The following is a 12,270-nucleotide window of genomic DNA, read 5'->3' as shown; positions in this document are numbered from 1 at the left end:
CTGTGTGCACCGGCAACTTTTGTCTTGACACAGATTTTATCTGTTTGTCAAAGAAAAAAAATATCAGTGGATAGAGCATTTATAATCAGCGCCTGAATCACATACTTTGAATTGACTTCGTTCATTTGTAGCTGATACAGCAAAGCTTTATGCGTCCATGAACAGAGCGCCGCCACATTCACTCTGACACAGCTCAGCGCAGACCCGGGACTCACTGCACGCTCTGGTTCCTGCTTACCTGAAAAAGTGTTATGATTTATGTAACAGTGCGATGTGTTGGCTCAAGCTCTTTCACAGCCTCTAGAAATACCTAAAGCTAATTTCAAATACTAATATTACAGCGTGAATGTGAAAAGCTACCAGCTACACGCACACCATGTGCGTGCTGCCTTTCTCCAATGATGTTGTGATGACTCTGACTGCAGCACAGTGATTCACCGTCACTGGACTGCAATTACTCAAGTCTGTAAACCATTGGTGCTGTTACATGGGCTCATATGCATGTATTTCTGTCTGATTGCAATCTATAGTTATGTCATAAGTCCCTCTCTGCTGATTGGCCAGCGTCTCCAGCCTGCATACCATGCTGACTAACTGTCAGCTGACACGACGCTGTTCATTCACGTCCCAGAAAGCGCTACAGAGCTCTTTTGCAACTGTGGATTCCTTTTTTAAAATAGTCTGTAACTTTGCTCAGCTTCACACGGTGACCTTTGCCCTCGTGCATTCTCACAGATTTCATGTTAGGAACCTTTTTTAATGCCCCAGACCTCGAGTAACGGGAGTGTAGACTCAGGATGTACACAAACATAACCAGCTGATGTGAATTATTGCAGTTATCATCTCATTACAAGCTGCAGAGGCCTTTGACTGTGAGTCATATCTGGAGTACTTCAGTGGCTCCAGGAGAACCGCATCCCCTCTGATGAAGCAGCAGAGCCTCTGGGTGAACTGACCTAATCCTCTGTCATGAGTAATCCTCTTCTAATTATAGAGGCCTCTGCTGAAACGGTGACGGTGAAAAAGGTTTCTGTGAAGTTTGTTGCATGAACTGCAAGATGAGACCTGAACTACATCACACTTACAACCTATGTAATCAGTCTTTGTGCGTGCATTTTGTACATACGTGCAGCGTCTATGGGTTTCAGTTCTATGCTGTTGGCTGGGACTTTCTTGGCTGTTGTTTGGAGAGATTTGGAAGTGGTTTCTTCTCCCTCTGTGTCAAACACATCAAACGGTCTTTTCATTAGCTACACCCGCAGGATCTGTTCCAGGCTCCTGGCCAAGCTGATATCAACAGACATTTATCTGCCACCAACCAAAATGAGGACTCATCAGCAATCGCAGAGAGCTTTGATTAGACTCACTTCTGTGTGCGCATTTCTTAACATACGTGAGCAACAACTGTGCAGGTTTTGACATGTTCTGACTGAAGAGAGCATTTTTTTCCTCTTTGATCTGTGTTATCTCGTCTGATCGTAGTTGGCCCCGGGATTTGGGTTGGCTGTGGTCTGATTGTTCAGTACTCTTGTAATTGGAAGGTCATAAAAGCCAAGCGTTGCTGAGGTTACATCTCGATTTCTAGGTTTAAGTGAACGTAAACAACATGATCAAGAAACAGTTGGCCAAATTGCTCCATGCACCAGCTGTTTCACGAGCAGCTGAATGGGTGTACCTAAAAATGTGACGTAAAGGGCAGTGCGAGACAACAGGAGCTACTAAGAGTGAGCACGAAAGCACAAAGGTGGAATAATTAGGAGCCAAACATGCATAACGGTGTTATTTAGATCCTCTCTGATTTCTTTATGTGAAGACACACAAATGTGACTAAAACATAAAGTCTGCAAACGAACAAACAAAGTAAAAGTTCTTGTTGCTCTTTGGCTTTAGCCTCCAGACTGATATTAATTGCTTTGGTCTCAGTGTGTTTCTGTGAAGCTCGCAGTAAACGCTCATCAACACCTCACCATGTGCACAGAAACCTAAAGGCCTGTTTCTGGGTTCTTCTATAATCAGCTGCTAGCAGTTGCTTTGTGGAGCTGAGCACTGCGCTCGAGGGCAGATATTTTCTCTGAGCCATCTGTCACTGTGGCTATTCCCACCTGTTAGCTGTACGCTGTGTGCAGTACTGTTCAGTCTTTAACCACAATATTAGCAAATTACTCCCAGTGAATCATTTGCTCTGAGAGAGGAAAGTACTGCTTTACATTCAAAGTACTTTTACTGGAGTCTTGGAGAAAGTTGCTTTTTTGGGATTAATGAGGATTTTTAAGGTAATAACAGGCTGTGACATGTTATTGATAAAGCTGCAGTGTATTGATCATTGTTGGTGTAAGGAGAACCCAAACAGACACGGCTGCTTTCTTCCTCTGCAGCCGGCGAGTGACTGAAACGTCATAAATGGGTTAAAGTTCCTCCACATGTTTGTTATTTGTAGAGAATCGACTGAAGTCTAAAACTTGTGCTGAGTGGAAAAGATGGAAATGTTTGATCTTTTGATTGATGCGAGACTTAAAAGATTCATCAGGCATTAATAAGAAATGCTGGCTAATAATTTTGTGGCATGAATAACAGCTGCTGTGAAACACCGTGTTCCACCATGGTGCTTTCTCTGAGTCGGACCACATTCAGGAACTGTAGGATTTACTTAGGTGCAGTTTGATTTTGGATTAAACGTGTTTTGCCTGCTAATCTCGTGACTTCAGCCTGGATCACAGCTGCAAATTAACCATAAAAAACATTTTTAACGTCACTGTTCAACACATGAATTACTCCCAGCTAAAAGCCCCGAGCTGGTGTTGTCAGCATATAGAAGTCTTTGTGCAGGGTTCGTGGATACATTATGATATGGGAATATGCAGGCTGAGAGGAACCTGGCTCTGTAATCAGCTAGTCCAAACCCAGCATTAGCAGTACCCTCTGGAAGGCAGCCAGTGCTAATTGTTTATGTGCTGTCAGTCAGAGCTCTTTGTGCTCGGCAGCTCGTGCGTGGTTTACTGCCCTGGAAACCTGCTGTTTGCGTCGCTTAAAGCAGATCACCTTGTTGTGGGAACAATGAAGGATCTGTGTGCCGAGATGAGCGAGTGCCGAAAGAGGAAAAATTACGGAGAAGAAGCAAAACCGAGGGGTCAAGAAAGGATGAATGGAGACTTCGCCCACAGAGGGCCCCTTCACTGTCTCGGCTAGAGGAAGCTACAGTCTGCACACGAGAGCGCTCGGATGAGTCTGCCTTCAGTCAGGCGTTCCCCATCGCCACAGGAAGTGTCAGCAGCAGCATCAATCACGTTGCACGTGGACTGCTCGCAGACAGGCTGATGCCACAGAGAAACTGATGTTGATATTTGTACAACATTAAACACCGTTTAGAGGAAGGCTGTTCGTTTATTTTTATAATTAAGACCATGGTAGTAATCCCCAAAGATTTCCTGTCTGTTATTCTCATCATCATCATTATCACGTAAGAGGACGGTGAAGAGTTAACCCCTTCTGGCTGATTCGTAGTCGGCCATTGTTCTTTGACTTCTTATATAATGTCAGATAAATATCATCCTCCACCATAACTGGGTCACAGCGCTGCAGAGGCGGATTAGCAAAGTTTGGTTGTGTAGTATTTCTTACAAAAGTGCGCTGAAAGGAGCCTTTGTGGCGATGAAACTTGTGGGATTGTTAACACAAACACCACATCACTGCATTGTTGCAGAAATCCGTCTCACTGAGTGCAGCTCGGACGCTGACGTTGACTCGGCCTCCAGATCGTCTTTCCTCCCTTCTAGTAATTAAGTGGAAAATGCGATTCCTATTATCCGCTCATGTCACCGGAGCCGTTTTCCTGTTCGCCTGCTTGTTTAGCAGTCCTGTTCGTTTTGTTCGACACGCCTTTGTGTGCGCACGGATTATTAAGGGTTTTATGTTTCTGATTTTCTGTGTCTGTGTCTCTGTGCGCTTTGTCCTCAAGCAGCTTTGGGGGGGAATCAAAAGCTTGCACCAGATGTACCAAAATGCATGCTCAGCAAGAGCCCAATGTGTTTCTGATTCCCTCTTTAGCCCGTAAATACCCAGCGCCTCAGCAGATTTGATGACGCCCTGCCATTACAGAGGGCAGACGATTCATGGCGTGCGATCTGTGTATTCTCTGCAGCTGTTTGCAGTTGTGTTCTCATGCACACGCACACACGGGCTGTGCAAACATTTGCAGCTGTGATTCTAAACTGAATCGACGCATCGATACGGAGACTGAGCTTAAAAGTCCACCTTAAGAATAACCCGTTCTTTCCTGTCCTGCAGGTGGCTCCCCTTTCTGGAAGTCTAAATGGAGATCTCCTCATGTCCTCCGGGTCCGCCGACTTGCCTCCGAAGCCGCTGGTGCGTGGCAGCATGTCCGTGGCACAAGCCGACTATCCGGAGCGTCCCGAGGTGATAGCGCGACGTGAGACGGGCTCCTCGACTTTGCCGCTAAAGACGGAGGTGCCGCTCCATCTCTTCAGCACCACCAACCAGCTGCACAAGCCGGTCGGGGTTCAGCAGCAGATCCCCACCAAGCTGGCAGCAATCAACAGCAGCAAAGGGAAAGGAAGCAAGAGCGGCAAAGCTTCGCATCGCACCGACAGCACCGGTGAGGCGCCGGGATCATGGCCGCGCATCAGAAATTCCAGCACTTGCAGACTTGATATTAAATGGCCACAGGTGTAAATACTATACAGTGCAGTCCTGTTTAGAAAGGTACCAAGGAAGGTGATAACGGTGCGGGTCGTCTCTCGCTCACACTCGTGAGAGACTGTTTACTCAAAGCAGTTTGTAAAGCTCAGGTGCTTTTTGAGCGAAGCACTCTGGGTGTAGGCCGTTAGGCTCTAAGTCTCTCCCTCCCGTAGGTGATGTTAATCAGTGCAGCAGACTCTCTATTAAAATGGATTTTCTTGCCTGACCTGCGCTCGGCCTGATCGGTCTCATTAGAATCACATGGCAGTCCTCACTGGGTCAGGCTTATCAAACAGTGGCCTCATCTAATCTGATCTCTCTGCTCCCCGTCCCCTCCCTCGGTCTCCCCGCAGCCTCGCTGGACACGAAGCAGGTGCTCCCAATGAAGCTTTCCACCAAAGAGGACAACGCCCACAAGGTCAAGCGCTCCGTCAGCCCCCACCAGCAGGTCCCGATGTTGGCCCCTCCTCAGTCGCACACCCAGCATCACCACGCAGGTATCGCTGCGCACGCGCTCAATCAGACGAACTCAAACACAATCTCCTCTCGTCCGTCTTTGCCTGCTGCATTATTAATCCTGGTTCTCATAGATGCAAACAAAAGAGTTGCGTTCTCCACCTGGGCAAACCTGACCCCACCCAGTCACATTCCTCTCTGAAGTCTGCATGCCCAGCCTCACCCTGTGTAAACACCTATCAGTTTCATGTATGATTAATATCAAGCGGTGCTGCTGACACAGACGTTTTAATCCTCTCTGCTGCAGCTACAAAGAAAAAAGCTCTGGCAGGATTATGTGACTACATTCCTGTATGAGTAAGCCCGACTGCATCGAGCTGCTGTGAATAACTGTGTTTGCAATAATTCTTTGTTCTTATTGCCTTTCCTGCAGATCAGCCCAGTTCTCTAGACAACGCTGGACCAGACATCCAGTCTGCCTCCCACCCTCCAAATGTTCAGAAGCCCCCCATGCCTCCTGCACAGTCCCATCCTCAACCCTCCCTGCAGCCTCCCATCATACCTCCCCACTCGCAGAGCACCGGCGCTCTTCAGTTCCACTCCCCCGTGCAGCCGCAGAGCCTCAATCCCAGCGCACAGGTTCAAGGGCTCAGCCACAGCCTGCCGCCGCCCTACAAGTTCACCACAGAGGACCTCAATAAGGAGGATGTCATCTTCTTCTGAACTTACGATAGAGGAAAAAACCAGTCCAGGGATTGATCGTCATCCCCATTAAACCATAAGGCCCATTCTGAAGAGCACCTTCCATGCGATCATGTGAATGCAGACGCATTGTTTCAGTAAGGCTGGTGAGGTTTGTTGCAGGGAGGAGGGCTGCTGTGGTTCACATGGAGAGAAAGACGGCGTTTGTTTTTAATAACCCTCATCTGGCCCTAAACTGCCAGTATTAGTGTAATCGTTTAATCTTATTTTATTTAAGTTTTATATCTAAACTTAATTGGCTGAATCATGAAGGAGAGACCTTTGGGGAAACAAAGGAGTGTGAAAAAAAGGTGTAAATGAAGTTTTAGCGATCCAAAGACATTATCCATGAGAGCTGAACCAGGACGTGACTGAAAGGAAGAGAAACGGTTGTTTTTTGTCAAGAGGAGTGAAATCAGGACAGTCGGGGAAGCGACGGAGATCTTACGGCACCTGGAACCACGTGAAAGAAACTCTAACACTGTCTGCTCGATGTTTCATTTGCACAGTGTAAATACTTCAGCCCAGACTGATGGACGAACGGACAAACTGTGTCGTGTCTGACTGCACAGCTGTTAAAATGATGAAGCTTCCTTTCATTTTGTTATTTGTCTTAATTGTGTTTATTGATTACGTCCTTGGTTTTTCCTCTTTTTATGAAAGCCGTACTTCATTTCAACCCTGGGGGAGTTTGGCTAATTGTGCAACTAATGAAACTCATGCAGAGTGAGACAAACTCGCAATCTTTGTCACATAGTTTCAACTCTTTCCCCGAACGCTGGGTGTTGAATAACAACAAATAAATGTCTCTCCCATCTTTACGCTCCGTTTGTTGCTGACTCTGAAACATAACTAATACAAACTTATTAGCATCGGCTTTAATTTTAAGGCTATAATTTTCCACTTATACTTATTCAGGAAGCTAATTGCAGATGTCTGAGTTTGTCCCCACTTTACTGAGTTTGTCTCACCGCAGGAAGCCCCTCCCCGCCCCCCATCATCACTTTATGAGTCACATCAGTATGAAACATTTGTTAGTGGAGCTCGAGTGGGTGTCCTGTACATTTCATGCTGGAAGCTATTTTAAAAGCAATCTTTAAACCGCTGTAGTTTTCTTGTCAGTAGCCTGAATAGAAAAACAAGACAACCTATTGGAACGTAACGGTTTCAGGAGAGAGGATGTGGGCTTCAGATACTGAAAAGTATCAAATATATCGTGAAATAGAACAATTGGTTACAATATAACCCCGGTTCTCTGAGTAAAGAGACTACCTGTCCAGCTCCATATATATGGAATATACAGGCTGCACAGGGATTCTTGACTGCATTTGGTTACATTGCAACTCGGGTTCTCTGAGTGAACGCACACGGCCGACATATTCCATATATACAGAGCTAGAGAGATGCTCTGGACACAGTGGGGAGCCGTGTCCTCTGCTGTCTGTCTGGGGAGGAAAATGTCAATCAGCAGTGTCTGTTTGACGCAGACATAAAAACGTGCTGTAGGTCACATTCAGCTTTTCCAATATCAGAATTTGAGATAAACGATCACAGAGGAATGAAGCAGCTTAAAGGTTCTTTATTTTCCATTTCAATCCACGTGAGTCTTATTATTTTTAGGTTTAATGAAATTTTAATCTGTTTTTGAAATGTTTTTGTCACTCGAGCTCATTTTGATGACTTTACAGTTTGTAAGAAAAAACCTGGCGGGTACATTTTAGCCCGTTCGGGTTTGAGTTTCTGTTGACTGTGTTCTGTATTTATTGTTGAAGACGTTTCGTCAGCCTTGTCTTAAATCTCTGTGCCTGCCTGACAGAAGAGCGATGCTGTGGCAGCTGTGGAGGCACAGCTGTGGTTTGTTCCTCTGCACGCGTGTGGACGTCAGAGTTTGTTGATCCAAAACGAGCTGGTGTCTGAAGCTGTGATCACGGGCTCGACTAGGAGCAGGTTTTTGTGTATATTATGTATATTATTGTACATGCTGGTCGCCCTCCTCCTACACGTGTCCGTTATGTGTATTTCTGTATATACACTTAAAATACACACGTGTGTATGTACAATCTGGTACTGTTTCACCTTCCTGAATGCAGTCTTGGCAGAAATCACAATCGTTCATCATTTGCTGTGTAAATGAAGGTATTTAACCAGCGGCGGTACTCTGCCGGTCAGCTCTCTGGTCGCAGGTTCACTGAGTTCATGGATGAAATGATCCACTTGTTTCAGTTGGTTAAACCAAAGAGGCGTTCAGCTGACGGGGCTCGGTGTCGTGCTTTCTAACATTCACACTCCGATGGATGCATTGGGGTTAGTAGTAAAGCCAGGAATCGAACCACCAGCCTTCCGATCAGTAGATGACCTGCTCTACCGCCTGAGCTACAGCTCATGTGCCGCCTCATCTCAAATATCGCTTTAGTCACAAACGATTATTTACATTTTTATTCAGCTGATATGTAGTGTGTGAGTTTCTTGTATTTTTGGACTGACGCTCACGAGTTTGGCACAACAAGCAAGTTCACAGGTTCATCAGCCAGCTTACTCTGGTGGTTACTTAACAGGTGAGACTCGATCATGAAGATCATCTCAGCTGAAAAAGCCACTTAAGCTTTTCGGGACGTTTCCTCCGGTCTGCATTTCTGTTTTCAGCTCGTGTTCGAGTGCTTCGCTTCTGCTCCAGGTCCGAGACGTTAACGAAACCTCAGCGGGGAGATGAAGGCTGCCTTGTGGATCAACTCGAGTCTTAAACGTTGCTTCGCTGTAGTCTCGTTTCTGCTTTCCAACGTGGAGGCCGGTCGGTGGCGTCCCTGTGGACGGTGTGTGTGGAAACATTTTGAAATGCATTTGTTGGACCTGTAACGTGTAAATACTTGTTTTATTTCCTCTGCCAACTTTACACTAGTCACTTTGGATAGTAGCATACTTGAAAGGGAAAATGAATGTTCAGAATGCGTCTTTGTTGTCATGTGAACTTTAGTGTCTAATGACGTTTGTAGCACACAGCAAAACTGATGCTTTTTTGTACCGTTTATTTTATTCACTTTGCGACTGTTAGAATGACCTGCGGACACAAACTGCTGAATTAGAAACATTTAGTAATAAAAAGTCTTGAAATAATTCGCTTTGTTTGTCCTCTTTGTGCCGCGCGTTTGGATCATTGCTGTCGAGCACGCACTGTGTTTACTGGCTGCGCACGTGCAGCGTATAATTCCGACTCATACGCACTTTTATTCACTGCTCGTCAAAATAATCCTGACCACCCAATTAGCTGGCACCCGTGCCATCTCCCAGTGTCTCGGAGGTGCCGCGGCGGTGTTACTGACCCTGTGTTTAGACGACTTAATAACAGTCTATTCCCAGACGAGGATCTATTCAGGTGCTGCGGTTGAGGCTGTTCAATCCTTTGGTGGACATCGCTAACAGCGGGGCCGCCAGCTCCTCCCTTATTGTCGTTCTGGCTGGGAAGACGCTGCAGCAGCGGCCAGTTTTTATTGTCTGCTGTCATTAGTGGCTTTCCTCTGTCTCCTCTCGACAATTATTTTTCCAGGCTGCTTCCCCTGCGGAGGGAAGCTGCACTTTAATCTGTCTTTGTTTCTGTCTCAGTCCTTCCACTGCTCTGCCCAATTCCTGTCTCCCTGTTTCTTCCCCCTTCTCTCATCCAGCGCCTCCAATCCATCTCAGCCCGACTGATTCACAGCTCGGAGGCGGTTTATGTAATGCTGTTTGCAGGAAGTCAGGAGTCAGAGCCTGTTCTCACCGCAGAGTTAAACAAATAGATGCTCCGCAGAGTCCAGACGTGCAGACAAACATCCCTGCGGGCTCATAAAACACTGAGACTAATCTTGGTTTGATGGACTCTGCGTCGCTGTGGTTGTTGTTCAGTGCGCTGCTTGCTGGAATGAGCCGTTAGGTCATCATGGCTACTTGGAGTCATGTTTTTGTTGTCATCACTCAAAAAATCATTTACCTCCTCTCCACCGCTGCTGTGGCATTATTACATCATCTTAAGTGGAGAGTCCCCACATTTTGTCACATATTGATTTCTAACAAAGACAACGTATACAAACAAATCAGCTTTTCTTCAACGCAAAATAGTTTTTATAATAAAAGAAATGAAGCTTCACAATTTCCCTCAAGCTGCTCTAAGGTCTTCTCTCCCATAAATAACTGGGGGAAAAACATATCCGATGTTTAAATTGTTGAGGAAAATTTACCATTTTAAGAAAGAAATTCGCTCATAAGTCGGGAGGCGGGGCTAGTTTGTCCAGCACGTCCCACAGATGCTGGATTAGATTGAGCTCAGGGGGATTTGGAGGCCGAGTCAACACCTCAAACTCATCGCTGTGCTCCTCAAACATTCCTGAACCATTTTCCTTTGAGGCACTGCACATTATCCCGCTGACATAGTTCAGACTTCAGGGAAAACGTTTCCATGAAAAGTTGTTCATGGTCTGCAGCAGTGGTTCAGTAGGTAGGTGGTAATCAGGCCCATCAGTGAGCCGTTGCTGGTTGTCAGGGACCAAGCAGTAAAGCATAAAGAACACCAGGGTTTAATTCAAAAAAGGGTTTTATTGACCCAAAAATATGAAAATATATTTAACGAAGCCAAAAAACTTAAACAGGCAGACCAATAAAACAGGTCAAGTCAATAAACTAAACTCAGATTAACAATTAACAAACCTCAAACAAACATAAGACACACTGACCTGCTGAAATGACACAGGGGAACTGCCGTATGAACGACTAATACGAAACAATTAAACAAACATGAACCCCCCCCCATGAAGCATGTGGTTTCACCCAATTAGGCTGTCAGTGGTTCTTCAGCTCTCCCAGCACGTTGCCAGACAGCAGGTAACTCAAACAAAGATGCATTAACATAAAACAGAACGTTGACCTTGCAGTGTTAATATGTGTGCACGCCATATAAACACTGGACGGTGTGATGGAAAAATAAATACATTTAATAAAGAAACAATATTGAACAATAAGTAGAATATATTAAAGTAGTGACTGCAAAGTAAACTAAGGTGAATCTACTGGTGGTGACGTGTGTGGTTTGCCATCACACTGGTTCATCTGGTTCCTTCGTTGGGCCGCTGCAGACCCAGAGCGCCCCACCAGAGCTGCATTTTTGGAGAGTCGTCTGGCCATCACAGTTGTCTAACAGGTGCTACGATGAAGAGATAATCGGTGTTCTTCACGTCAGTGGTCATAATGCTGGTGCATGTTGCTGTAAAACCTGCATATACCTGTCAGAACTGATGGTGCCTTTCCAGATGTGCAAGCTGTCAATTCCATAGGCACTAATCCACCCCCAGACCACAGAGATGCAGGCGTTTGAACTGGGAGCTGATAACAAACCAGGTGGTGTCTCTCGTCTTTAGGCTGGAGGACGTGGCGTCCATGTTTTTAAAAGGAATTTCCAACCTTGAGTCCTCTGACCACAGAACAGTTTTCCTCCTCAGTGACGACCGTGTTCACGTGTGGCTGCTTTAAGCTTATCTGTGGATGCAGCGACAGTCGTGCCTGAGGGAATGAGGCACATCCGTTATTCATTTCCAGCCTCGTCTCCTGCACACAGAGATTTCTCCAGATTGTGAGTCTGGTGATATTATGTACAATAGATGATGATCACAATTTTACATCGAGGAACATTATTCTGAAATGGTTTCTTATCATGTAAATGTGCACATCTACCAGCATTAACACCAGTTTGTGGTCCACTGTGCCGAAACATTTTTCAGCTTCTCCCCCAAACCGTCTCGTGACCTTTTCGTTTCCTTTGTCAGCCGCAGTGTTTCTAAACCTGCATCCTCAGCGTTGTCCTGCTCGCTGTGTTTGAAACTAACGCTATGAAGGAATGTGCTCGATGTCTGCTTATCTGACGGCTTCGTCGTCGCTCCTGGCTGACACAAGGATCCTCTTGTTGAAAAGACACAAAGCAGACTCTATCTGTCCTCTTTTCAAACACCCAAGGTGATAACAGGAACACAGCCAGCAGTAAAACATGTCTCTCAGCCAAGGCTGCTTCAGATTTGGCTTACATAACCTTCTTGGCAGGATGTGGTGCATTCTGGGAAAGGGAAGCTTGTGGGGGATGCGGTATTTTGGGTTTTGACTGTTATCAGTGATAAAGAGCAGAACAGTGAAGGTCACTGGCCTGCAACAGCTTGTGTGCCTGTACGTCTTCTCACGAGCTGTAAAGCACGATGTGTATAAGCAAAGTTTTGCTCCAGATGAATGAAAATCATTGTTGCTTCAACCTGATCTGATCCTTCATCTGGGATCAACAAAGGTCCCTGTGTCGGGGGAATGGTGAAAGGTTACGCCAGGTAGAAATCAGATCAGGTGGAGGTCTATTGTTCTGCTAGAAGAGACGCC

General features: G+C 45.9%; 1 protein-coding gene across 3 annotated transcripts in view; it reads left to right on the top strand.

The window, feature by feature from the left end:
* arhgef18b (rho/rac guanine nucleotide exchange factor (GEF) 18b) overlaps positions 1-9,003 on the top strand; it is a 39,892-nt gene extending 30,889 nt beyond the window's left edge. For all 3 annotated transcript variants that reach the window (XM_085264218.1, XM_085264217.1, XM_085264216.1), the window contains 3 exons: positions 4,285-4,612; positions 5,049-5,192; positions 5,585-9,003. In XM_085264218.1, coding sequence (XP_085120344.1) covers positions 4,285-4,612; positions 5,049-5,192; positions 5,585-5,874 — 762 coding nt within the window. In that variant the 3' untranslated portion in view covers positions 5,875-9,003. The remainder of the gene's footprint in view (positions 1-4,284; positions 4,613-5,048; positions 5,193-5,584) is intronic.
* The last annotated feature ends 3,267 nt before the right edge of the window (positions 9,004-12,270 follow it).

This window comes from Mchenga conophoros, linkage group LG23, assembly GCF_057382185.1.
Source record: "Mchenga conophoros isolate Kocher_MC1m ecotype Shallow Benthic linkage group LG23, M_conophoros_male_GT1.1, whole genome shotgun sequence".
Lineage (NCBI taxonomy): Eukaryota > Metazoa > Chordata > Actinopteri > Cichliformes > Cichlidae > Mchenga > Mchenga conophoros.
Note: the sequence above shows the minus strand (reverse complement) of the source record. Positions and strands in the feature narration are given on the sequence as shown.